Raw genomic sequence first — 27126 nt, 5'->3', positions numbered from 1 at the left:
TTCTTCTTCTCATTCTCTGTGTGAAAAACGGTAGACAAATTACTGTACCCTCTTTGGCCTGAAAGGCCCGTCTGGAGGACCAGACGAAGGTCAGTGTGGTTGAAGTGAAGATTTTCAGATTGATCTGATGCATGAAGTTCACAAAAGCCTGCTGACTTGGTTTTATCTGCTGCATGAAGCAAAATATCAAGTATGATGATGCACACAGTTTATTGGGTTCACAAAAGGTAACAGTCGCATACTTTGTAGAGCATCTGTACCGTCTCAAAAGACTAAATATTCTCTCCATTGGTCCTAAATCTGCAATCTTTCTCAAGGCCAGCAGAGGGCAACATCAGCAGACCATCATTCCCAGTTTTACTAGTTCACGGTATGATTGACCAGCTTCAAGTTTTCCAACCAAACAAATGTTAATTTTATTATCAATACATTTAGAGTAACTTGATGATAAAGTAGGATGTGCTGGTGATATTATGTTTGACGAGTTGCTATGCCGACGACTCGTCTACATCTGTCAGATTGACCCCTTGTTTCGCTCCAGTTTGTCTGATCTAAACGTGGTCACACTTCCGGTTGCAAAAAGCCAAGTTGACAGCAACCTTTCACATGGAATTTCAGGTCTCATATTATGAATTGGTGATGTCTCGCTGGCTACATGCACTTAATTGTTATACAGTCTGAGAATAACAGGACTCACTGCACCTAATAAACTGGATGTTTTTGTGTTTGAGTGACAGTGTGGATCTGCAGCTCTGATGCTTGATATTCTACTTGGCTATGACATCATTGAAGGAGTAGTTAAAAGATTTTGGGAAATTTATTCACTAAGAGATGAGGAGAATCTAATTAAACTACAACTAGGAGATGGTTAGCGTCAAGATTGAAAGTACCTCTAGGGTGCTTGCACAGGTATTGAAAGTCTTAAAAAGTCTGGAAAACTTTTCTCTCATAGTTGAATTTTAGAGTATGCTCAAAGGCACATAATCTTGTAAAATTGGAAATACACAAAGACAGCACATAAAAACATAGGATTTTGCTTACTGCTAGTTTTTGGAACGATATCAAATCAAAACTCATGTAGCATCGTTTTCAGCTTGAACTTCTATACTAAACACAACAGGTACAATCTCAACCAAAAAAGTAGGCACACAAATGTGATTTACATAAAGTAAAGGTCTTGGGGGAGGGATATAGGAGTTTTAAAAAAGTCTTGAATTTTTATTTGGAAGAAGAGCAGGCACCTTGTATCTGTCCTCCTGTTAAGATTATAGATTTAACAGTTGATATGAAATATTACTCAATGTGCTGTAAGCAGATTTTCTCACCGTCAGACAAGCCAGTCTTGAAGCTCATTTATAGAGCAGTGCTATCAAACCTCATCTGAATAAGCAGATCTCCCAAATGCTACTTCTAATCATCCAGATGTCAGACGCATGCACCTGAAGAATGATTAGAGCCAACATTTGAATGCCTTCATCTGAACATTTTTACTCTGCATGTCTAACCGCCTGTTTCCAGTCTTAGAATATCAAGGCAATCTTTTTTTTTCTGTTGCAGGAGGTTCCTGTAAATGGCCAGTAGGGGACACTACAGACACACAGACAAGTCCAGGGCCAGACAGAAGCGCTGAGTCCCCCGACAGTTACACCAGCGACGCATCTTTCCAATGCAGCTAGTAAATCTGCATCCTAAACTGCTTTTAAAATTGTAGCTACCTGATGTTCATATCCTGCCTTTCTGTCCTGCTGTACAACCGTCACCTTACTCTCTGATGATCAGTCAATTTTTTTTTATATTTCAATTGCACAAGACCTGCCCATAATTTGATTTTAGGTACTGAAGTTGTAAAAGTTATTCTTTTAAAAAGATCTTGTATATAGTTTTCTTTTTATGATGGAAATAAGAACATGACTTGTATTTTATTATAGGATGGATAAAGGGTTGCGCAAATGCAGTAAAGAAAATGGTTTAACTGTCACAGCTGAAGCGGTTTCACTTTGAGCTCAACACACTGCATCCAAAAAAAGTCCCTTTATTAGTTTATACATTTTTAAAGTACAAATTTTGGCAGCTGTTTTTGTTTGTTTACATGAAGCACAGGTAAGAAAATAGTGAAAAGTGAAGAGTATTAGAAAAAGTTGCACTTTTACAAAGTAAGCCTTTCCACTACATTATAGATAGTTGAAAAAAACATTTTTTGGGATTTTTTTTTTTTTTAAGTAACACTTGAACACATCTGGTCATTTCGTATTGTCAAAGTGACCTATAAAACTAGGCCTTAGAAAGATGGAACCCCATCAGTCACTGATGTGAACGAGCACCAAGATTTCTTCTCTAAAGTCTGATAAGGCAGCTTCTCAGTGGCCTTTGACAGTAAACACTTTGGTTGTGTTCAGATTTAGTCTCAACAGCAGTTTTGGCAACATGAAATGTTCAGCAGATCATTATATTTTATAAACAAACTTTTTTTTCTATTTGAACTACTTCAGTTACTGTAAATCAGGCACCAGACTTTTTTTTCCCCCCCAAGTACTTAAGGTACAAAAAAATACTGACATTTTGAAACTTTACAACTGAGAACAAACCACCCATGTTTGAGTTCTGGGTGGAGACCTCTGTGTTTATCTCTGTACAAGTCTAAGGAAGGCCTGAACCAGCTGGATGAGTGGCTCCTGACCTTCGTGGCCTCCCTTGGAGCCCGGGGTGGGGGGTTTGGACTGCGTACATGGGAGGATCCCGCCAGCTGGGGAGGAGGGTGAGCCCCTGCGGAAGTGGCGGGACAAGCCTGACAGAAGAGTGCTCTGGAGATGAAGTGGGAGAAGATAAGAAAAGTTATGTCTCTAAATGAATTTAGATGTTGGCAGTAATCCAAGATTAACAAAGTTGCATTCAGAGCTGTAACTTCTCACCAGTTCAGAGCAGAGCTCTTGTTTGAGCCTCTGTTTGTCTCGTGGGAGGATGGAGGGATCCTTGAGACACCGGACAGCCTGAGAGATCAGCACGTAGAAACAGTTCTCCATGGTAAACATCAGAAGTGACCTGAAGAGAACAAAAATAAGTTACTGTCACCCAGCAGAACGACATTAGAATATAATTTCATTGAGGGCCATGGAACTTTGAAATAGTAACGTGCTCACTTGAGTGCCTGGAGCTCCTCAGATGAGGCCAGTGAGGCTATGCTCAAGGAAACTGGCTCCTTCTTCTTCTCCATCTATAAACAAGTAGGACAAATGTGTATCTTGCTGACAGCAGCTGAGGTTTCTCAGAACTACATCCAACACTTTAAATGCTTACTTCACTGAGCATGCTCAGAGCCACGTTGATGGTGGCCAGCAGGGTTCCAAACGAAGGAGGCACATCAGGGTCAAACGCCTGAGTGGTGAAGCTCAGCACAAACAGCGTCTTATATTCTGCCAGGTCCATACACTGGCAGGAAACACACACATGAGCCCTTCCTGTATTCATATCTCTACAGCAGGAAGTACGAGGCTGATAATGGAGGTGAAGTGTCGGAGCAGCGGGCTGACCTGGTCCAGGAGGATCTGGCAGCAGTCTGGAGTGAAGTGCTGCAGGCTCGCCAGAGTTTTACTGAGAATTTTCAGAAGGCTACACTGCACAGCCAGCAGCGCCTTCTGCTCAGCCTCCTCTCGCTCTCCTCCACCTGCAGCTTCTTTAGACGGCGTTTGTGGGGCACGCTGTGTCCTGGGGAGAGGGCCGGGGGGCAATGCCTCACCATTTTTAACCTTAGACAAAAACACATCGACGGCTTACAGTTGCGATACATTTGGTTCAAGTGACTTCTATCAGCAGTATTTTATCTGCATTTTTGTGCTTTCATTGAAGCAGTTTGATGACGTTAAAATACTAAAATATTTTATTTCAATATCTACAAAGCTCTAATGGATGCATTAAACAGAATTGTCTTCTGCCGATTTTTCCTCAACATTTGTTTAGAATGGGCATTTTAATTAAAAAACAACAATGGACTCTTGCATTTTTATAATAGAGAAGACCTGGAATATTGTGGTGTCTGCAAACAAATCATGAAAATAGTGAAAGAAAAAGGTGATAATGAAGAAATAGGACGACTGCCTGCTTCCTAACCTGGAGGTAGTGATGGAGCATCTTCTTGCTGTGCAGCAGGTACGTGCAGGTCTGGCACAGATAACACAGGTTCACCTGCACAGCGGAGACAGAAGGAGCTGAACAATTCAGAGCTGAACTGTGACAGGGAAGCAAAGCGCTGGTGATCCTGACTGATGGAGAGATTCTCTTGGCCTACCTGGACGTCCCGCAGCAGATTGGGCAGGTGAAACTGCCACTCCTTAGAGAAGCTGGAGAGCTGCAGCAGGAAGCCGACGGTGTGGTCAGCCTCGTCTAAACATGCAAGACTCTGGACTGTGCGCACTGCATTCAGACACTGGGCAGGACAAGGAAGCATGAAGGTTAGTGGCAATATAGAATGTTCTTTTCTATTTCTTGACTTACAAATTAAATAAAAACATAGATGATCTCAGGAAAGGACAAGTTTTCATCCAGTAAATCTTTGTCTACTCTAATGTTGTGACCACTGAAGTTTAGCCTCTCGTCAGACAAAGTTGTTTTCTGTAGTCAGCAGTGTAGTTATTAGAGAGCCTGATTTCCCTGCTGGATTTCTCAGCCATTTCTCATCAATAAATTCTCAAGTCAGCTTTTTACAAGAATGCATGAGCGTAACAACACATTCTGCAAAAATGATGAATGTAAAGTCACACTGTCTAAAACTAGTCAGTGAGTAGCAAGCTCCACATGAAAAATGTAATGTTTTGATGAAGATCTGTATCATATATCAAGGAAGGTCAGGTGAGTTATTTTAGTGGAACAGTTAAATAAGTTTGCTGACTAAAATGTCTTTTACCCTTAACATTACTCTGTAAGGTCACCATGGCTGCATCCTGGAATCAGAACCACCAACAACAATCATGAGTAGTGTACGAGATGTAAAATAGCTTCTACCTGCCCATATAGTCTGGCTCATGTGATTTTTTTAGGTGCAATAGGACACCTTAATGCAGTAGTACCTGAAGTATTCGCTCTTGGTGCACTCCAACAAAGTCCAAGGCTTCATTGATGAATTTGTAGCGTAGAATCTTGAGCAGACTCTCCATTAAGGACACGCAGAGGCGGTACACCACCGGCCAGCAGGCAGAGTCCTGGGATTTCCGGGAGAAACTCTGCTCAGGGACATGGACATGAAAGTTATAATCATATTAATCCACAAAGAGCTGCAGCTGTATCATATAGCCTTAAAATCACATGGGGGGGGTCCATATCCATCACCTGTGATGTTCCATTGGAAGAAACTTCATAGACGCTCAGGAGAGGGAGGCAGATTGTCTGGATGACTCCTGCTCCGGCAACAGCTGCTGCCCCCTAGAGGACAAATGAGGACACCAACAAAACTTGAAGCTTTCAACCTGATTTAAAAACTGGTGATTGTGTTAAAAGATCTCGTGAAATGGACAAAGCTTAAAATAATCAGCTGTTTGTGTGCGTACCTGAGGTGTGCGTGCCAGCGTGAGCAGCAGGTGGAGCGCCGCCTCAGTGAAGTAGAGGTTGTGTTTGGACCGCAGACTCAGCTCCACAGCACTGAGCACCGAGGGCAGAACTGGAACCTTCCTCATCACGGCGATCCAGTGCTCACCGTCCTCATCAGTGCGACACAGCTCCTTCGCTAAGTGCAGCGCTAGCACACAAACCTGGAGAGTGCCGTTGAGCATGACTTAAAACTGGAATCACACCGGTTGTAGTCACACACGTACAAATAACAGCTTTTTGACCCCAACACCTTTCAGGTACATTTTCATGACTAAACTTTTTGACATGTGGAAAAACGGATACTTCTACTGAATATGAGACCAACTTTCTGAGGGAAAGGAATGGGACCTAAACAGACTTGTGCAGAGTGAAAACCAGCATCCACGAGCCCTCTTAGCCCCTCCTCAACTCACCCCATCTCTCTGGTCCTTCTGAGGGCCGCGGGGGGAGTCTGTCTCCATGCTATCCTCGTCCTCAACCGTGTCTCCCATCTGGTGCATGTGACGAGTGTTGTCTATGAGAGCCAGGGCCTCGTCTTTAACCGTCTCGCACACGCTCAGCAACAGCTGGGGCAGCTGGGAAATCTCTCCACCTAGTTCACACAGATGTTCAGCAAAAATAAAAATCTATAGCTAACACACACACACACACACACACACACACACACACACACACTTCTTTACCGTTGAGTCCCTGAATCTGCAGCACAGAAATGAGTGCAGACAAGATTTTCGCTTTGGTCTTCTCCATCATCTGCTGATCAGCTTGCAGGACACACTCCAGGATCAGGGAGAGAGGAGACAGGATGTCGGGGGCAGTCGCTACCACGCTGGAGAGGAAGATGAAGGAGTCAGTTTGTTCTGTGGACCGTGACATATTTCCTTTCAAAAGACATGAGTACAAACCTTCTCCACTGTTTGAGGAGGACTAGCAGCAGGGTGGCCATCATGGATCCAAGACGAAGGCATGGCACTGACATAGGCGTTGTCAGCTACATGAAAAAAGGGGTGAAAACACAATGTCAGTGTGGGTGGAAACACAAGGCAGAAATGCCTTGGTGTGTGCCTGGCATTGCTGTGCTGTGGCATTTATCACTCAGCCTTTCTCCCTCCTATTTGGTAACTTGTTGAGCCCTGAACTAGCCAAGAAACTCACCTGCGAGACGCTGCCTGTGTGTCCAGCTCTGCTCTTTGTGTTGTCTTTCCCTAATGACATCATCATGCAACAAACTATAAGTTCTTCATCCCTTTCTTAGGAAACATGTTATTCATCCTCCTTTGATTCTGGGGGGTTTGTACTCACTTGTCTTTTCAATACAACTAAATACCTGCAAATAAATGACAACACGTCTGGCAATTAATTTGTTATAAACCAAACTGTGACAAAGTTAAAGGGCTGACAGTTCCCTAATTAAACCCCTGTTTTCATTAACCAGTTTGCTAAACGTGCACACAGGTCCACAGCAGTCAGGGTGTTAGAGTCTCAAGAACCAGCAGCCAACAGCATACAAAATGTCCTCAATGCGAAAAATGACCTTTATGTCATGTTAACATTGGAGAGTAAGAACTTGTTGGAATTCATTCGGCCACAGCAGCTCAGCAGACAGAGACACAAACTGAGCGGACTCAACCATTCAAGTACAGGGGAAAATTACAGAAAAATACATTCAAACTTACAGCAGCTTTAGTCCCATCCAGCACGTCCATAAAAAGCTTCAGCTTGGTGGAGTCGTCTGTGAGCTGCATCACATCAGCCTGGAGACGAGTACAATTAAGGTTCATATACAGTTTTATCATTACCGTGATTTCCACACCTCTGAGGCTGAAGCGTGTTGACCAAGTGGTATGATGTAAATTAAACTTTTATAAAAGTAAAATAGTCACTTAACTAAACTACGCTTCCATTTTCAAATTTCAAAGCCTTCTCCAAAACCTACAAGTTTGATGTACTTTTCTTCTGGAACTCTTGTCCAGGTTGCTCTCAACTGAATCAACCCTCAGATCACTTCAAGCACTTCTACATCAGGATCAGACTATGAACTCAGCCCCGTTTTAACATAACGTTGTGATGATGGGAAATGTCATCAGAAACAGGACCCTCAACCCTTGTAGGGTGACTTTATTGAAGTCAAGCATCAAGGAATCTGGGACACTTTATGACAGCGAATCGACCGAGTCAGAAGTTTTAGTGCTCTTTCATCACCTCCTATAATGTATTTCTTGCTGTTTTGACCAACAGAATGACAGATTTATCTCTGGCTTACATCAATGTGTAAACATGTCACAGAGGAAGTGCTTCTGTCAGGTGGAACAGTGAAAGGGATGAAACCTTCGCTGAGCTAAACTACAGCCTTGATGGCGCTCACGTGAGGGAACACTGTGACAGAGTGAAACAAGTTAGATGTTGGACGTGAGTAACAGGTCATGTATGCTAGAATATTATTCCCAGTAAAAATAGCAGCAACAGCAAATATGATGATGGTTGACAGTTTCTTGACCCTACTTTTATAAACAACCTATGACCTTACAAAGACTAGAAGTACACCATGATTGTTGACGGTGAGTTAACAGTAACATACATACATGACTGGTTGCAAGAATTAGCAGCATCCGCCAAGCAGAGATCAACATCTGGGTCTCTGCAAAGTAACAGATGCCTTCTTCCTCCATCTCTGCAACATGGCAAACCAGAGACTTGACATACTGGGACCAGTACTCATATCGCCGTGCATTGGAGAATTTCTGAAGCCCATCTTTCAGAGACTGCTCCAAGGAGCCACTAAACAACAAGACAGACACAACTACAGTCAGTCAGGTTATAGACAAGAGACAGAATTATAAAGGCTAACAAAGACAGTTCTAAATTTACCTGACGACATAGTAGATCTCCAGGCCGATGATTTTCATGACAAAAGCACAAGTCTCCAGAACACAAGGCTGGAGGAAAAGATTTACATTCTTTAATTAACAAACTTGCATCAAAATTACTATGTTAACATCTAAAGTGAGCAGCAAAGTACCTCTGTGGTGTCTGAAGGAGGCGTGAGGGTTCCAAAGAGAGGAGTTGTCAAGTTCTCCCAAAACCTGTCTCTGTGTAGAAATACACATTTATATATTCAGAAGATTCCTTAATTAATTGTTGTTCAGGTGAAGTTTAGAACTGCATGAGAAATTAGTTTACTTTGTTCGTAAGACAGAGATGGCACTATCCCTGCGGTCCTGCCACAGAGCTAGGAGGAAGGCCAGGGCGGCTCGGTGGAGCAGCGGGGGGCACCAGTACTTCCCCTGCTGTTTGGAGTCGATCAGGTCCAACACCACGTGAAGACAGCTCCACTCACCCAGGAGAAACTCCTGGCAGTCAATGGAGAGAGTAGACATGAAGATATTTTGAAGCAGAGCTAAAAGAAATTACTAGGACTGGTTGATATGGCCTGAAAGTTTGGATTGCTTTTTTTTTTTCCTTCTCCACACACCGCCCTATTTAAATTGATTAATTCCATTCATTAAATCCGACTGAATTGATGGATGTCACATGATGTCTTTCCCCTGGGCCTCCGACAGTTTTGCCTTGCCTCTTTTAGATGCTGGATTCTTTTAGAAGTTACAGCAGACAAAGTTCTTCTCTGCAAAGCCGAACCAGTTCCAGACGACTGAAGAGACCGCTCTTCTTTAGGGTACAGACTCCTCACTATAAAGTTTGAGCTGCCCTGTTGATATTTTCTCTGTGTTTGAAGAGAAGTCTTCAAATTAATTGATAAATTGATGCATTGCCCTGCTCTAGTAGAAAAAGACAAAAAACAAATGTCATTTTCATTTTCTATTTCTCTCTTCTTCTTGTGCATATATATATATATATATATATATATATATATATATATATATATAAATACACATGTATATACATACATATATAAATACATATATTTATTTTCTATTAATATATTTATATATGTATGTATGTATGTTTAATCCATGTTTAAATATAAGGCACTCATATTTATGTCCATCTAGTTTGAATATATTCTTCCAATATTATTTTTGATGTTGAATGTTCATTTCTGTGTTTTTGTATATTTTTCCCTACTTGAAAAGGAGCAGCAATTTCCCACTCAGGATTGGAACATTACTTTGGATTCTGAATATCTTTGACTGTTCATACCTTTGACCCCTCGTTGCCATCTTTAACTTCCAGGTTGAGGAAGAGTTCAATGAGGCCAGGCTGAGTTTCCACGGCGACAGTAAGAAATTCAAGTATCATGACCTTGATCCTCATATCTTCCGTCTTGCTCTGCAGTCTGGTGAGAAATGCGTCACGGATGGCCGCCGCATCACTGCCCAGGCAGGCATAGACTGACATTGGAGCAACCTTGAGACAAAATACCAGGGATTATATCTATAAATGTAAAAGTTCAACTGTACAATATTGAGTCAAACAGCAAACACATAAAATGCAAATATGTATACTGTATACTGAAGGTTCATACACTGGCGAGCCTTTTCAGAAGCTGGATAGCAAGCCGAGGCAGCGCTGGGTCGTGTTTGTGGTAAATATATTTGGCCAGGACGACTATGAGGTTGTTGCCATGACCACCATGCTGTGTCAGGGCCTGCTCTAGAGGGGACACGACGTCAGAGGCCGGTTTAAGACGGATGGCGTTGTTGGTGACAGAGAAGGCCAGTTTGACTGTCTGGATCAGGATCTGACCGGGACCCTCAGAGCCAGAGCTGGACAGTCGGGGAGAGGGAACAGGCGACCTTACAACCAAATTCACCAAATGACATGCAAACACATTTGATGTGGGAACTTGGGGTGAATGTGTCTTTTCACCTGCTGGGCTGTGCAGCCAGGACCACGTCTATAGTGTCCACGCCAACTCCCATGATATTGACGACTGCCTGTCCAGCCTCAGTGTTTGCCAGGCTGTAGATGCACAGAGACTGCAGGGTTGGAGTGCTGCAGAAATAAGGAAAAGCATTCATTAATTCACCTTGGTGTTAATATCTATCTATCTATATATCTTATTCAAAGAACTAGATTTCACCAAATATTAGCAAACTGAAACATTATGACCCTGTGAGATTAGTCCGTACCTGCCCTGATCCTCTCCCTCTGGACTCAGATTGAGAATGGCGTGGATGAGCTCCAAGATAAGACAACCTGAAGCGACAGGCAACAGCTTCTGTTAAGCTTTTGTTTTGTTTTACAATCTGGAAAACTTGTCTGTTATGTTCACCTATCCTCTCCCTGACTCCATAGGCATTGTAGCGCCACTTATTGTAGGTGGGCAGCATCTCCTTTAACACGAGGAGCACACAGGGGATCAGGCCTTTATTCTGAGTGCTGCCTAGTTGACCCTGAAATCACCAAAAGAAGAGAAACGGTGAAAATATCAAAGCAGGACAACATTGATGATATTTATTATTCCGTGTAAAGGTGTGTTCAATTATTACCTTGACCAGGGTGGTGATGAGACGAAGGAAGGCGATGGTCACAGCATACTCTCCCCTGGGCTGCTCAATCTGGACCAGCAGGTTGCCATAGTTACCAGCTTTCATCCCCTCAGCGCTAAAACAGAAACAATTTATTGTTTCCTACTTATTCCCACCATGAATTATTATTATTATTTTTTTAAAAGGTAAGAATAAGTTCATTTAAGTAGACAGCACAGAGATGAAGCTTTTTACTTTACCTCACACATTGAGCCATACTGGTCAAAGGGTTAGAGGCAAAGGGGAGGAAACCTGTATGATGTAGACTGGACCACACCTGCACATTAGACGAAAACACAAACATGAGAGAAAGATACACGAAAAGTACACCTTAAACTTCTCCTCCTGGTCACACAGGAAGTCCCCAGCACACTCACCTTCCCTGGCATCCTTGCAGCCAGCACCGAGAGGCAGTTCACACAGGAGGCGATCACATCCACCGGTGGGCTGATAACTGATGTTAACCTGTCAAACAAACATAAATGAAAAGATGAGTCCAGGACACTTTTGAACAGGAAGTAAACACATTTACTGAAGATTTTAGTGTTTAAATTACCTCTGCAACAACATGTAGATGCGTGATGTGAGTGGCAAGAGACAATCAGACACTGTCCAGTCAGTGCTGATGATCTTATGCACCAGATCCAAGATGGGCTTCACACGTGCACAGTGAGCTATGACGTCTGGCAAAACAAAAGACCCCACCGCCCAGAATGTTGTCAAAAAAGCACCAAAGTTTAGTGTCTTAGGCTATAGCTGGCTAGTGATGTGTCACTGTGGTTACTAGTTTATACATTTTGCTCCAATCAGTTTTTCAGAGCCTACCCAAGGTTGAAGGAACAATGTTAGAACACCGCTTGAGCGCTGACTGGTTGAATTTGTGGCTGAGATATAAAAAGTAAGTGTTTGAAGTCACAAGCAGAGGTGACAAGCTTTAATGATGCCACATGATGTATATTGTTGTTAGAAGAGCCCCTACAAACTGAGCATTTTCACTGTGTAGAAGTGAGGGTACATTCTTGTACATGTCAATGAATGATCAGGGATGTACCTGCAGTTGAAACAACATGGAGCAACATCTCCACCTCACATGTGAAGAGGGTCCAGGAGCTGTAGGAGTAGTCCCAGCGCACCACATAGCCCTGCTCACCCCCAATCATCACCTGGCCCAGAACCCCCTGAGGCATCCACATGTTGGTCTGCCCTGTGCCTGGTGGTTGAGATAAAATGTTGCAAAAGTCAATTATGAAACCAAACTTTCACTCATTGTTCCCTCTTGCATTTGTGTGCCCAAAAATATAGTAATAAATTTAACAACACTAACCAAGGGGGTAGAGAAGTTTTGGTGTCTGTCTCCTCCACAGAGTCTCATCATCCTTGGCGATGATATCTTTGGGCTTATGTTTGTAAACTTGTGTGTAGAAGGACATTTTATCCAAAAAGTTGTACACCTGTCACACAAGAGGTAACACTTTAACCATTCACATGTGGAAAACGGTGACTTAAACTGTGCTTGAGGGAAATGTACCTTTTTAACAGTTGACTTGTTTGACAGAAGTGCAGTTAGAAGCTGCAATAGTGGTCCAATCTTATGGGGAAACATCCCGACAGCGCTGTCTAGGATCAGTCCCAATCCCATGTTGGGCTTCTGGAATAATTCACAGAAAACTCAGAATTCTTTACAGTTCTTATGAGCTCACTAGAGTCTTCTCCTCAGGTGTTTTTCTCACCATTTCCCAAAAGACTTCAGCCAGACTGGGAGCAGAGAGGACCTCACAGGCAGCATCAATCAGGTGGGAGCACTGCGTCACCACACCACCAGTCTGTCACACACAGCGTTAAGAATAGTTAAAACAATTTACAGTGAAAAGAGGGACATTTACAAGATACACATGAAAAATCGCCCCACCTGTAGGCTTTCCTCTTCGAAAGAGGTTACCACAAATGAAAGGAGCCCATAGATGCACACTTTGGCTGTGCTTGCTGTGCACTAAAGAGACAAGGAGAAGAAGAAGAATACACACATATAGTTAAGTGTGACACAAAATTAATCTGAGATAAGACACTGAAGATCATTGGTATGTGTGTATCTAAGTGGTATGTGAAAACATTTTATCTATTCATTTATTTATTGGCATAAAATGAGAGTTGGGAAAAGATATTTTTTCTTCTTTTGGCATACTGATTGTTCCCAAAATTGCAGATTCCAAGAGTGCAGTATATTTTATATACCATTAATGTATTATCATGTTATTATTAGATTGTCACTATTTAGTATTATATATTATTTGACTGCATTGCCGATATAAACCAGTTGAGTAACATAATGAAATTCAGGCTCCAGGAGGAGCAAAAGTGGCACAATTGTCATTATCAGCAAGATTAGCCTGTCATCAAAATAATAGGCTGTTAGCTAAAATTCTGCATGTTGCTCCCTCGAGTTTGCTTTCAAACTCCACCACATTGTGTCAAATTTGTCTTACATTATTCCCTGAAAGTCCAAGTCCTTTCAGCATGGTTGACAGGTACTTGAAGACCTCCAGCTGCAAAGCAGTGTTGCCTATTCTCCTGATCACTGGGCTCAACTCATCGGGTCTCAACGTGTGTCGCAGGAGGACCCAGGCCAGCAGCACTGGCGCGTGATGAGGGATGTCACCAAGTGTTAAAAGCAACTGGTCCATCTCCTGAAAGAAATGTATGAACATTAAATCAACTCTGTTTGTCAGAGCTTTCCAGAGATTGCTAGACTGGTAGGAGGGTACACAGCTGTAGTATAGCATGAAAATATCTACTGTAAACTTGACTCAAACCTTGACAACATCAGGAACACTGGAGAACTGATGCTGCTCTGTACAATCTTCCAAGAAACATTTGTGCAGGAAGTCTATGTCCATTCCCTCAACAAGGATGAGCGAGCTCAAGTATCTGCCGATCACAGAAGCAAGATGAGATTATTTCCTTGATTATGTGCTCACAAAAAAAAAGGGGGGGGGGGTCATCACAAATGTTCAAATATTTTGATCCCCTTTTTAAAACTATAGACAGTGTGGCAGCTGAGTATCTGGCTAGCATTCACAAAACTGATGCATCATCTAGTCGCTCAGTTCAGACTAAGACCCGTACACATATTAAAGCTCTTACCCAATGCGATCGACAAGCGCATCCATGCTCTTGTCTACCAAGTGTCTGTTGGTCTGCCGCAACCCAAAACCCTGTTCCTTGAACATTTTGGTGAAGCTCAACAGGTCGGTTGTGCTCATCTCAAAGTAAGCATAGTATAGGAAGATGATCTCCAGCAGCAGAGACTGCTCCCTCAGACACTGGAGGAACCACCGGGATACCTGCCTCTCGGTCTGGAGAAAAACCCGACAGATTCATTGTGTCAAACAACCAAACTGTGAATTAAACAATGTGGTATTCATGTTATATTTGGGTTATGATAAGTGAGACATAAACAACTATCACCATAAGATTTCCATGAGTTTCCCATGTTGGTGCTTCTGCTTTGAAGAGGTTCTCGAATTGTGATTTGTACTTGCTCACCAGGTCCTTCTCCAGTTTATTGACACAGTTTGAGTACTCAGCCTTGACAGAAACCAAACACACAAAAATTTCTGTTAGAATGAAGAAAGTAAAAATTTTCATATTATAAAGAGAAACGCCAGGTTTCCCGTTTATCTAACGGGACCTAGATCCAACCGCTGCTCACCCTGTAGGGATGACGCTCATCTTGGAAGTACGTCAGCAGGAGGAGGACACATCTTAGCAGACACATGCGTTCTTCGTAGTAGTAGTCAGCTATCTGTGGTCACAAAAACATATGTAGTTATAGCTGGACTAAATATGGACGAGTAAATGCGAATGATTTATTGATTTCTGGTACCGACCTTCAGCAGTAGAGCTTGACTCTGCCGTTCATCCTTGAAAACAACCTGTGTGGGAGCCAGTTATTCAGTACCTGAATACCTTTAACAGGAATATCTTCAGTAGCATGCATATTTTATGCTATGCTATGAATAGCCCTGCTGTGCAGTTACAATATACTTGCATGTGCATACTCTGACTGGGAACAAATCAAACATTTAAAACAGGAATACTTTAAAACCTTATCTAACTATTTGTTTTTGTTTTCCCTTAAGAAAAATTATTTTCTCAATGCAGGTCATAGATCATTTGTGTAAAAGCTGTTTAGTGTTCCAAATTCATCACATCAAATGCAATAACGTAAAAAAGTTCAAATCTATCATGTTCTCTACAATCAATAGAACTGGTTTATCACAGTGAAGAAAATGACCTTTAATGAATCTCGGGTTCCCCTGTAGTCCTCCTGTAGGTAGGACTGTAAAAGCTGCACACTCTGTTGCTCATCCAGTCCCTATTAATCAAAGTGTTTGATCATTATGAAATACATCAATAAAGCAGTCACTTGAAATGTTTTTATATAGTTTTAAAACTTTTTTTAACTCTCACCAGGAGTTTGCTGATCCTCAAACCAAAATCCTTCAATGGCTGTGCAACATCTTTGCTCTCCTTTACTTTCCCAGCAGAGGAGGAGCTAGAACAATAAATGGTGGCAATTATTCATTCAGCTTTTCTAAATAGAAATATGTATGGTGTTATGATCTACTTAGCAAACTACCTTGGTGGCTTGTAGTAGCTGAGTCCTTCATGTAGTCTGTCCCAGTGTCTGTCAAGCTCTGCTTCTATCTGAGCCTTTAAAGATTTAAAGATTATGTGACAAAAGGAGAAAAATTACTGGTGTCACTAAAACAATATAATTTGAAAAGGCCTGAAACAAAAATATGATGTGAGTGAACATGAAATTGTTTAAAATCAAAGTCCTGAAATGACAATTTAACCTCCAACACAGTCTTTTTAGGTGTTTCATATACAAAAACAGATACAACAAGATGATATACCGGCTCTCGCAATGCAGATCTCCCCAGCAATATGATCCATAATTCTCGACAGCTCCTGAGTGGGGAACATGTACATTTCAGGAAAACACTAACAGACATTGATGAATTCACATAAATGTCCTAGTATTTACCACTTCATCTGCAGGAACAGTTACCTTTTGGGGTTATTAGAGGCAATGTGACAATCGAATCTAGGTATTTCATTTAAGCTTGTGGGATGCACGATCAAAAAAACCCATCAAAACTGGGAATTAACCAATGATAGTAGGAACTGGCTAACAGCTGCTTCACCTCTTTTACATTCCCAGCGGACACTGTTCACACGATAAATTTAACAGGCGACCGCCACAACACAAACATCTCTTATGTCCCATTTGGCCACATGCCTCGGGCGCCGTGGCAAAAAGAATAAAATCACGAAAAAGGATCGACAGCCCTCCATCTTGTCTAATGATCTGATAAAATACACAAATTTACTTTACAGTGGTGACAGGTTGTTGTTGTCATGCACACAACACGCTGCTAAGAGCCATTCAAACGTTTAACTGCTAACACATGCTAAGCTAAGTTAGCGTGGTACTAACTACTCAACAGACACCGACGAATGTAAACGCCTCCAATTGTGACATATGATGAAGTATTGGGTTGTATGACAAAAGTTTAGTCGTTAAAAATATCAAAAACTAATTAATAAAACGTAAAATAAAGTTTATGAGTCTTTGCTTACCTGCCACTTATCTCCGATTCCGCCATCTTCGTTCCTGCAATATGATTGGTCGTTGTGCTGTGTCGTCATTACGCCGTGCGTATCTTCTTCTTCGTTGTTGTCTCCGTAATCACCTTCTTCTCTTTTCTCATTAATACCTCATCACCACCATCTTTTGGATTTTTTTTAACCAGCGTTGTTAACCGTTAATAATCTACACTTCATTTAATTACTATTTCCCTTTTCCAATTTGACTGTTTTATTTTCATTATTCTCATTTAACAATTTTCTGTGCTCCTAAATTTTAGAGTTTTATATTTGTACTCCAAGTTGTAATTTTCCTGATAATTGTGGGTATATAAATATCTCAAATTGAAAGCATATGGTTTCTTAACCTGATGAGACCTTTTTTATATAATTTCTATAAAATAAACAAAAAGAAAAACGATGGAAGTCACGCAGTTGAGAGTTCGTTTTACGTATGTACCACGTGATTCAGCTGTCAAACATGGCCCCCTTACACTGGGTGTGAAAGGACCGACAGCTGTCATAAAGGCACGGCTTCTATTCATTTCACAACACACTGTCGTCCAGATAACACCGCACTTATGTGGTACGTATTCTTGTCTTTGTCATGTTGTTGTATGTTACTCCCATTCCGTTAGCCGTAGGATGCTATGTGGTTATGCTAACTCGGAGTCAGCTGTATTTTGAAGCCAGACTGGTGCTGTTCGAGGTTGCAGCATCCTTGACTAGCACAAGGACGTGTTTCTCCTGTTCAGTGGCCTGAAATTGTCCCTCTCGTCTATTTTAGCGTTGACCTTTTGAAAATATTTCTAGGAATTAACTTCTCCGAATCTATTAAAAACGATGGGAATACGTTAATAAAGCATTTACGGCCCAATTAGCCTGATCTCCAACCCCCACTGGAACAAAAGGTAGATGGTGAAAGAGCATGCATTACGCTCGGTGTCCTGAGGGAATTTCAGTCTCACTGTGTAAATATGGCCATAGTTCATGATAAACAGGAGATAAAGTAGGACCAGGGTTCGCTGTGACTCATTGACTTGATAAAAAAAAGTTGCTTTAATAAAAGCTCATTATTGTCTTTTACATTTTCTGTATTTTATCTTATATGCAAGCCTTTTTTCTTGGGGATGGTTGTATGAGGAATGCCAATCCAAATATGTAGATCATTAATCAGGTTTTATCCTGAACAGTATCTTAGTTTATTTAATTTCTCGCAATTCTTCTAGATATCCTCAGCAAGTGCCTGCTAATTGATGATGGGTGCTTGAGAGCCGACCTGACAGAACACGGCCCTCATTGTTACAGACCACCTATCCACATCAACCCACCTGTCTGCGAGCCTCCACCCTGCCGCCATGCAGATCAACCCAGTGCTCGTGGAGTCCACTGTAGTTTTGGCAGTGGTGCTGTGTGTTCACATGGCAGTCTGGAACCAGCATTCCTGGTGCAGCATAGCCCTCATCATCCAGGCTTTCTACGTACAGCACAAATGGGACCGTCTGCTCAGGTCAGGAGGTGCAGTTTTCCAGTTCCGTCCTGCAGCCAACAGTGGTATCGTCCCAGCCTCCATGGTGATGCCTTTACTGGGTTTAGTGCTTAGAGAAAAGTGCTCTGCCTCAGGGAACGTCTACTTTGAGCGCTTCTCCATGGTGATCACCATCACAGGCATGATGCTGGCTCTGTTCCTCTCCCTGATTGCTCTTGGCATCACAAGACCCGTGCCCACAAATACCTGTGTGATTGCAGGCATGGCAGGCAGTGCCATTCTCTACACAACTAAACAGACGCTGACTGTGTCCGAGGTCATTGAAGTGTTGGAGGTACTGTTGATTTTCGTCTATCTCAGCCTTATTGTGCTTTACTTGCTGCCACGCTGCTTCACGCCCGGAGAGGCTCTCCTCATTGTCGGTGGGATCAGTTTCATCGTCAACCAGCTCATCAAGCGCTCCCTGAACCTGGCCGAGGTGAAAGGTGATCCTGTGAACTATTTCTTGCCAGTTATAGTAGTGGGCTCACTCCTTCTGGGTGTTTTCTTCGCTTTGCTATTTTGCTTTATGGAGTCTGAGACCTGGGTGTCATCACTTTTCTTTCACATGATGACCGCCGTTCTGGGTCTGGGGATCCTCATGCCATGGCTCTCTCTGTTCATCGGCCGACATCCCATCATGTGGCTTTTGGACTTTGTTACGTTAAATGACAGAAGACTCGGTCTGCTGGGCTACTGGGTTTTCCTGTGTGTTGTAGCCACATGTGTTGTGTTACATCAGAACTACCAGCGCCAGTCAGGATCCAAGAAACACCAGGCTTCCACCGTTGTCAGGAAGTACTTCCATCTGATTGTAGTGGCCACTTACGTCCCAGGTCTTGTATACGACAGACAGCTGCTCCATGTGGCGTCTGTTGGTTGTTTGGCAGTTTTCTTGTTCTTGGAGTACGTGCGATACTTCAGAATCAGGCCTCTGGGTCAGCTGCTCAGGCAGTTGCTCACCCTGTTCCTGGATGAGCGGGACTCTGGGCCGCTCATCCTGACCCACATTTACCTGCTGCTGGGTATGTCCCTGCCCATTTGGCTGTTCCCTGGGCCCTGCGCCCCTAAGGGGATACTTCCTGGTGCAGGCGGCCTGGTGCCTTACGCAGGTGTGCTGGCTGTGGGAGTTGGAGACACTGTGGCGTCGGTGTTCGGCAGCACCATGGGAGAGATTCGTTGGCCTGGCACTCGGAAAACAATGGAGGGAACTGCAACATCTGTGTTTGCCCAGATCATTGCCGTGGCTATGTTTCTCATCTTTGATGGCAGCATCAATCTAAACTCCACCTACTCATGGATTGTTGGCTCCATCACTCTGGTGGCCATGCTGGAGGCCTACACCTCCCAAATCGACAACCTCCTACTCCCACTCTACCTCCTCATCCTGCTGTTGCTTTAACCGGACAGACAGAACCAGGGCTCTGGAGATCTCCAGGGTTAATGTAAGAAATATGAGGAGTTCCTTTAATCACTGGAAAAAATAGACAAAGTTCTTAGCATGACACTAGTCTGACCCTGACTTGATCACTGACACCACCAACTTCTGAATTATGCAACACTTGATTAGCAAAGCAGAAAAATGTCCTGTAAAAGTGTAAAGGATTCTTGACTTGTTGGGGAAATAGACGCTGCTAAATGGCACATCTCTATCATCAATGAGGGTTTTGTTCTTGTCTTGTACTTTTTTATTTGCAAATGGCCTTTGAAGAACATTATTTATCGTACTTGTTTCTTAAAAATTGTTTATTTTCCCCTCCCTATGGCAATATGAAGGACTTACAGTTGAAACTATTTGCCTTAAGAAGTATATTTTCTGTCACCTAGTATTGTAGACGCTGTAGATGAGAGCATGGCAGTTGTCAAAAAAAAACCCTCTTCTTTATAAGGGCTGGTTTATACTTTGATACAGCAGAAACTCACTATGCTCCTGCATGACTAATGTGAAATCAAGTACTCTAACATGTACGTAGGCAGGGTATATTTTTGTAAAAAAAAAATTTTTTTTTGCTCAATAATTCTGTGGTTTGATGGGACCCGTTTGAGGTACACTGAATATATACATTTCCTTGTGAAACTGAGCCTTCAAACCCTGAACATTTTCTGTCTGTAGATATGCTTTGGGCCAAAAAAATCTATTTAAGTTATTATTTGATATTTTCTTTCTTTTTCTTACACCTGGAGAGTATCAGAAACATGATTTCAGCATGAATTGATCGACAGCTTTCGGTTTATGTTCATCTGTAAAGATTCTTGTTTTTTTTTAATGCTGTGATGACAATTATTAGCATGATCTTACATGTATGTTGTTTTTACATTTTTGAGAATGTAATATTGCATGTTGAGTGCATAAGAGATGAATTGGTATTCCTCCTTTGTTAAGTGCATTTGTTAGATACATGAATGCAGAGAGTTGAAGGACTGGTGGGAGCGACTGACAAAACATTAACTTTGTGCTTTATCAAGTTCATTTCAAGATTAACCGAACAAGTTGTGAAGTTGTGGTTTAAATTCATTTTTTCATATGTTGCTCTTTCTTATTATTTGTCTTAAAATGATCATACTTGAAAATGGAAATGCACACTTTCGTCTGTAAAAATAGGAATCTGTCATCCAGTTTTGACATCATCTTGGAAAACGGACCTTGAGAACAAATAAAGGAGGCAAGGGACAATGTTGTTGAGAGGATCCTGAATAAAAGTAGATCTACATATCAGTTGTATTTCAGAGTATCAATGGCAAGTTTATCAAAAAGCTTCTTATTCACATTCATTTCCTGTCTTTTAAAAATCCCAAATTCAAAACAAGAAAGGCTTGAGCTACATACAGGTATGGAATCCATAACAGTCATAAGACACTGCTGCACACTGAGGTTTAACTGTTGGTTCTTCAGGAATGTGAAGATCTTGTGTCTTTTCCATGAAATCCTTCATTTTGTGTAAAGAATTGGAAAAGGGAGCTCTTCAGTGGGCTGCAACCTGTGATGAAGAACAACCCAGTCATCCTCCTACGAGTCAACGGATGAATGTCATGCAGAACAGCCTAAAAGTGTGTGATTTGGTTAAAAATGGGGTTAAGAAACGACAGTAGTTTGGAGTAATTCTCAATTTTTTTTCCAAGCGTCAGATATTAACAACCGAATTGGGATAAACCATTTTTAAATATTTGGTGGACTCTGAAGTTATGAGCCCCATACTGCTAGTCAAACAAGATGCAGAAAGGCAGAAGGAACATCTAGAACAGAAAAAAGAGTTACGTCTTCTTTCATTGTCTTGGTACTTGGAGCAATTAAATTGTTATTATATTACTATTATTATTACTATTAAATGCAACTTTTTTCTGTTGCAGTGGCAACAGCAGCCTCTGCTGCCAAAGTTTGTAATTAGAAAAAGCTGGTGCAATGTATTTTGTCATACCAAAGCAACAAGATTACCCCACCAGTCTTCAGGGAGAGAGAGTTGTTATTTGAAGACGGGAGAGAGGAGGGCAATGATGTTTGCATGTATGACATCTCTTGTGATCATACCTGCTCAACTCAAGGAGCACAGAGCAGGAATGAAACTGCCTCCACACTTCATACAACAAGTTATTACACCAGCAACAGCATTTTGAAACTGTTAATTCTGAGGTGAAATAGTTCACAACTGACCAGCTTAAAAATGCAGAAACCACACAAAAGCATCCCACTCTCACCAGTTGTCAGGGCTCCACTGGGTGTCCTGAGATTCCATGATGTGAAAGGTGTAGACGTGACGCGAGTCTTCGGAGGTGTTCATAGCGCTGCGATGCACAACTTCCCCGTGGATCAGCACAACCCCGCCTGAACACAGAGAGAGGGATGGACAGGCTTGAAGCACTGACCCACTCACACAGCTTCATTTAGTGTCCAGTGGTCCCAAGAGTGCAATTTATGTTTTCTTTTACATGATAAATGCATTTTTGATGATTTTTTTTTTCAAACTGATGCTTTCATCAGTGAACTGGATTGGCTCATTAACAATGTTTTGTCTGGCTAACACTTCAAATTACAGCTACTAAGGTCACAATTTTTTTTTTTAAAAAAAAGATCAGTTATACTTGAGTTTTATGAAAAATATTTGTATTTATTGAATAAACCTATTTTAAAATTTGTCTTTGGCCCATTAGTTGATAAAACTTTTTATGATCAATACACACATGCAGAAAGATTATTTTTCAACTTCCACTGATGTTCCTTGTCCACCAAGGCAAGTGCCAGTTTCACTTTCCAAAGAAACCAAGAAAAACCTCTGGTCCACTAAAGCTGGTCCTTAGAGTAGCACCAACACTTTGCTGTTCAACAATGAAGAACTTTTTCTCATTGTAAGGTGTCCTTGGGTGTCTTCAAGGTGCTGACTGAATCTGAATTACAATTACAATCTTACATCAGGGGCTGGATTATTGAATCAAAACACAGTTTCAGGTTAAAGCAGGGGTCTCAAACTGGTCCAGTAAAGTGCTGTGTGGCTGCAGGTTTTCATTCCAACCAAGCAAAAGCAACACCTGATCCAACAAATGAGCTGTGTGAACACAGCTTAGTTGATTTAAGTAGAATCAGGTTCTAAGGAAATCTAACCAACTCTGAACTGGCACAAGAACCAAACCCAGAACAAGCACTAGGCTTGCTGGAAAAGTGAAGGGAATAAACATTTTCCTGTGCATCTACTCCATCTCCCCACAAGGTCTCCTTAAAACAAAAAAAATATACATGTATTACCTTTTTTAACTTGTGCTGACACAAACTTGTCATCATCGTAAGTCTGCTCTTTACCGACGAAGTCTGTCAGGGGAAAGGTGCCTTGAGGGGTTCTCACCATTCGCCGAGAAATACCACCTGAGAAAAAAGTCCAGGGATAAAATCTAATTTGGCAGAACTGCAATAAAACACAAGAGTATGAAGATCTGAATCAGCAAGTGAGGGTATATGATGAGCTCACTCTTGTGTGACCCCGGTATGAACCACAGACAGCCGTTACTGACAGTGGCATCCTCCAGAGCGATCCACAGCCCCATGACTCTCCCCAGAGGCTCCGTGTACAGAAATGTGGCGTCTTGGTGAGGCGTCACTGAGAAACATTTAAATAGATATCTATGAAAAAAAAATCTTACAGTTTCTCTTTGCTATAAATTTCTGCATCTTAATATCTTCTTACCTTCACCACCAATCCCTGGTTGCTGGATAACAAAAGTAAAAAAAATAACATCTCATCTTGAATGTCCTATATAGCATCATCTGGATGTACTACATGTACTACTTTACCTTAAAAATGTACATGCTCTGCAGTATCACAGGATGGACAAGACCCAGCTTCTTAGCCATGCCCTATGGGAACAACACTTGACGTGAATGTCGGGTATTGACAGACTCAATACGTCACTGTACTCTGATATTGTTCAACTCACCTGAATTTTGGGTGAATGTGTAACTTTTTTGTACAAAGGCTCATACGCGTGTAGTGCTAAAAGAAGAAAGCTGGGATTAGTTAGGGACTTTTTTTCACTTTCTTCCAATTAGATGTGATTCAAATTCTTACCATGTCCAACTTTATTCAGCGACCGCTCTTTTGGGACCACGAATTCCCCTATGTGTCAAAAAGCCAATCTTTTTTAAAAAAAAACAAAAAACATTTGAGTGTAATTTAAAAAAAAAAAAAAAAAAATCAACATTCTCCAGAGAATTCAAACAGAACTAACCTTTGTCATCAAAAACTCCCTTTTCAAAGAAAAAGCGGATCTTATCTCCACTGGTAATGAAATAGTCAGCATTTCCCTGCAGGTCAAAAGGTTAAAATTGGTCACCTGATTTTCCGGGGAGGGAGGACACAATAGCTGACTAGACTGTTGACATAAGAGTTTGCTATTAGCCTAAAAGGAGGAAAACTTGAGGTCGAGGCAAACACAGAGAAGCAGAGGACAGCTAATCCACCAGTTAAGCCAGGGAAGGGAATAATCAAGCAGGAGTCTTACCTGCATCTTTACAGCAAAGGCATGTAACAGAAACACCGTGATGTGAATCTGTGAATCACTTCCTTGGAGATTCATCTGACAGAGAATTCCACATCGGCTCACCTGTGTTTTGAGCTGCTCGTCATGGTAGGTGGAGAAGGTGGTGCGGCAGTGCTCCGGGACGTCCATCTCATCCACAATCTCAGACATCCTCTGTCTCAGTTCATCGCACTCCTGGGAGGTCAGAAGGCCATCCAGAACCACGTACCCATCCTCCATGTACTGCATAGAGGGAGGACTGGTCAAATTTAAGAACTAACACAATCCATCTTAGATATTTGTCATGTATCATGTACTGATACTGGCTGTAGATTGAGGTACAATGCACCTTTTATATGGCATAAACTGCAAACTGACCTGAAGTTTGAGTTGTGCATTTCATTTGAAAGTTTTTAGGATTCTTACAAATCATTTTCTAAGGTTATGAAGATTTGTTATTCTCAGGCCTTTCCTGAATAAAAGAGATGTCATTCTCTATGAGAGGGTTTTCAAGACTAGAAATGAACGTGCTAGCGTTTCATGTGTAGCCTATCTTTCTACCACACAAAGGTTGAGGGGTCTTTCTAAAATAAAGCCAAATTCAAGCTCAACTATACAATTAAAAATTAAATTTACAATGACAGCAAAACGTATAGTAAATAGACTATTGGGCTGCTGTAATGTTGTTATGTAATCAGATTACATTCCACTCCATGGATGTAAACAACTAGGAATCTCGCATGAAAGGAATCGGCTGATGTGCCACCGTTGTAACATACTTGCAGGATAAAACTCGGAGTGGGATTCCATGAATGTTATTCTTACCCTTTGCACATCACGATCTGTCATGAAATCCATGGTGATCTACTGCAGATACGCAACGTGTCATGCGTCTCATCCAGGAGAACTCCAGCCCACACGCGCTAACTTCCGGTCACGTGACGTGTCCAACTCATTTAAAGTGTACCAACATAGATGCGCTTATAGGATTGTGGACCTTATCACTCGTGACAGCATTAGCCCCTTGGACCTTCTCATGGTGATGCTGTAGTTACCCGGATTGGCCTCTAGATGTCACTCACACATTTGCTCAGACATGAAAATAAACATATGAGCAACACCGTGTGGCCATTCTGGCTCACTGCAATGCTGTCACACTCGCCAGTTGACAAGAGCCTTATAGCTGCAGCTAAACCTAACTCCACTGAATGACCTGCGGCTGATTTATTTGACAATTCTGGGGTTGATATTTATATCTAAATGGATTTCAAAATCTTCAACCAAAAAAATCATTAAAAACTAAATACTGTATCCACATATCATTTGTTTGTTTTGACCAGTAAGAATAAATAATAAGGGTCGTAGGGGTGGGCTGGAGCCTATCCCAGCTGACATTGGGTGAGAGGTGGGGTTCATCCTGGAGGGGTAGCCAATTCATCGCAGGGCCATCAGGAGCAATTAGGGGCGACCCTTCAGATGCTAGACGGCCACTCTCCCTCTGAACCATGCCACTCCTAATATCAGCTTAATCAATACACTAATCATTTTAAATGTGAAAAAACTAACTGAGGGGCACAGTGAACTCAGAAAAATGTGTCTTTCTTTATATCATAAACTCAATGCAGGACTAAAAGAAAAGTTTGCAGTCAAACTGTTTAGATATTTAAACCTTTTCATTGCTTTTCTGTTAAAGTCATAGGCACAGTATGATATCCTTGGCTGCAAGTAGACACTGTTCCAACAAGTAAAAATCACAATGTTTTGGATATTTTTACATGTACAAGGTAGAACTTCCCAGTGCAGTGGCGGAAGGCAGAAACTGTTTAAAATAAACGTGCCATCATTTGAATACTCCACAGTTCCGGATGAGGAACAATGTAGCATTAACAAATGGTAACAATTATTCTTTCATCTTTGATACAAATAAATAAATCCAGCAAATGAGGAATTAATACACTTTCCAAGATAATTCAGTGTTAAGTGTTTATTTATCATCATGTGTCAGAATGGTACAAAAGTTGAATCTGAACATTAGGAAATCAAAGTTCAGTTGTTCATTGATGTCCCACTTAAAAAGCCAGTGTTCAGTACACTGGACAACAATTAATAAAGGCCTTGTGACACAGACAGTGCTGATTAAACCTGTCCATCCAGCGTAGTCTTCAATTTCGATTCCATAATGATTGCTATTTGGGGTTAAACGGGCGGCTTTCAGCATGGCTAAACTGCACCAACATCCAGCGTCAACCTGTGGTGTCAAGCAGATGTGACCCAAAAAATCCCCAAAATAAACTGTTTCCATGAATCCCTGATTGACAGGCATGACAATACAGAGATGGATCTGAATTTTCTGTACAATCAATCAATGTTTTGTACAGAGGCAGCGTGACCATGGCAGTTAGAGAATAATGAAATATCTAAGAGAAATGGTGAGGCCATTTACAATGTACATTCTTCAGAAATATTACAGCTATTGACAAATGATGAGTGTGATTACACACAATGCCCACACAGGAGAGTGAGTTCATCTCCATTAACAGTATGTTAAGATTGTCAAGAGTCTTGTTTGGTTTCCGTGTCCAAAGTAGTCAGCAGATCTATTAAACCATCTGTGGATCCAATTAGTGTGTGCAAGAATAAACTGATCATGTTGATGATAAAAACTATGCTACATACATAACATAAAACCAGAAGACAGCAAATAAAACTATTTTGGCGCATCTGCACAGAATGAAAACAAGCCTTTATGTGTATTGATCGGAATAAGTTAATAAGTTTATTAGATGAAGGCTGCATGTGACACAACTTAAAGTGCTAGCATGGGAGGTTTCATGTAACCACCGGGCTTTCATAAGTCACTGATGCTTCCTCTTTTCC

At 41.6% G+C, this 27126-nt stretch overlaps 4 protein-coding genes across 21 annotated transcripts in view; 2 read left to right on the top strand and 2 right to left on the bottom strand.

Moving 5' to 3' along the window:
• Window positions 1-1978, top strand: part of cdk5rap2 (CDK5 regulatory subunit associated protein 2) — a 32579-nt gene extending 30601 nt beyond the window's left edge. For 14 of the 15 annotated variants that reach the window (XM_086187682.1, XM_086187681.1, XM_086187683.1 and 11 more), the window contains 2 exons: window positions 35-89; window positions 1558-1978. In XM_086187682.1, coding sequence (XP_086043808.1) covers window positions 35-89; window positions 1558-1676 — 174 coding nt within the window. In that variant the 3' untranslated portion in view covers window positions 1677-1978. The remainder of the gene's footprint in view (window positions 1-34; window positions 90-1557) is intronic. The other variant, XM_086187680.1, reaches the window with a different exon arrangement.
• Window positions 48-16807, bottom strand: nup188 (nucleoporin 188). Of its 4 annotated transcripts, XM_086187689.1 has the most exons (46): window positions 16713-16807; window positions 15986-16040; window positions 15706-15779; window positions 15537-15621; window positions 15361-15441; window positions 14954-14998; window positions 14776-14868; window positions 14532-14651; window positions 14208-14419; window positions 13877-13991; window positions 13550-13750; window positions 12976-13056; window positions 12797-12889; window positions 12595-12714; window positions 12391-12517; window positions 12118-12276; window positions 11623-11749; window positions 11444-11531; window positions 11267-11343; window positions 11028-11142; window positions 10811-10931; window positions 10668-10734; window positions 10405-10530; window positions 10061-10301; window positions 9736-9942; window positions 9149-9298; window positions 8758-8927; window positions 8597-8666; window positions 8446-8513; window positions 8160-8355; window positions 7254-7331; window positions 6880-6904; window positions 6733-6782; window positions 6483-6568; window positions 6261-6406; window positions 5991-6169; window positions 5538-5738; window positions 5320-5412; window positions 5061-5213; window positions 4283-4420; window positions 4105-4179; window positions 3528-3743; window positions 3295-3426; window positions 3138-3211; window positions 2910-3039; window positions 48-2801 (listed from the first exon to the last, which is right to left on the bottom strand). In XM_086187689.1, exons 1-46 carry the CDS (start codon window positions 16736-16738, stop codon window positions 2622-2624), a joined length of 5466 nt encoding a protein of 1821 aa, XP_086043815.1. In that variant the 5' UTR covers window positions 16739-16807; the 3' UTR covers window positions 48-2621. The 4 variants fall into 4 exon arrangements, with proteins under 4 accessions (XP_086043815.1, XP_086043817.1, XP_086043816.1 ...); XM_086187691.1 differs by lacking the exon at window positions 9149-9298; XM_086187690.1 differs by lacking the exons at window positions 6733-6782; window positions 6880-6904.
• A 380-nt stretch (window positions 16808-17187) lies between these two features.
• On the top strand, window positions 17188-22453 carry dolk (dolichol kinase). The gene is made up of 2 exons (XM_086187693.1): window positions 17188-17304; window positions 17948-22453. Exon 2 carries the CDS (start codon window positions 18077-18079, stop codon window positions 19646-19648), a length of 1572 nt encoding a protein of 523 aa, XP_086043819.1. The 5' UTR covers window positions 17188-17304; window positions 17948-18076; the 3' UTR covers window positions 19649-22453.
• phyhd1 (phytanoyl-CoA dioxygenase domain containing 1) lies at window positions 20013-25348 on the bottom strand. The gene is made up of 11 exons (XM_086187694.1): window positions 25075-25348; window positions 24334-24492; window positions 23959-24034; window positions 23799-23846; window positions 23668-23723; window positions 23525-23587; window positions 23418-23439; window positions 23202-23330; window positions 22982-23098; window positions 21940-22066; window positions 20013-21224 (listed from the first exon to the last, which is right to left on the bottom strand). Exons 1-11 carry the CDS (start codon window positions 25105-25107, stop codon window positions 21176-21178), a joined length of 879 nt encoding a protein of 292 aa, XP_086043820.1. The 5' UTR covers window positions 25108-25348; the 3' UTR covers window positions 20013-21175.
• Window positions 25349-27126: the final 1778 nt, after the last annotated feature.

Source organism: Aulostomus chinensis, chromosome 19 (genome assembly GCF_037954235.1).
Source record: "Aulostomus chinensis isolate RoL2024-O1b breed Wild chromosome 19, RoL_Achi_v1.0, whole genome shotgun sequence".
In the NCBI taxonomy this organism is placed as follows: domain Eukaryota; kingdom Metazoa; phylum Chordata; class Actinopteri; order Syngnathiformes; family Aulostomidae; genus Aulostomus; species Aulostomus chinensis.
This window is presented reverse-complemented; position numbering and strand designations above follow the sequence as displayed.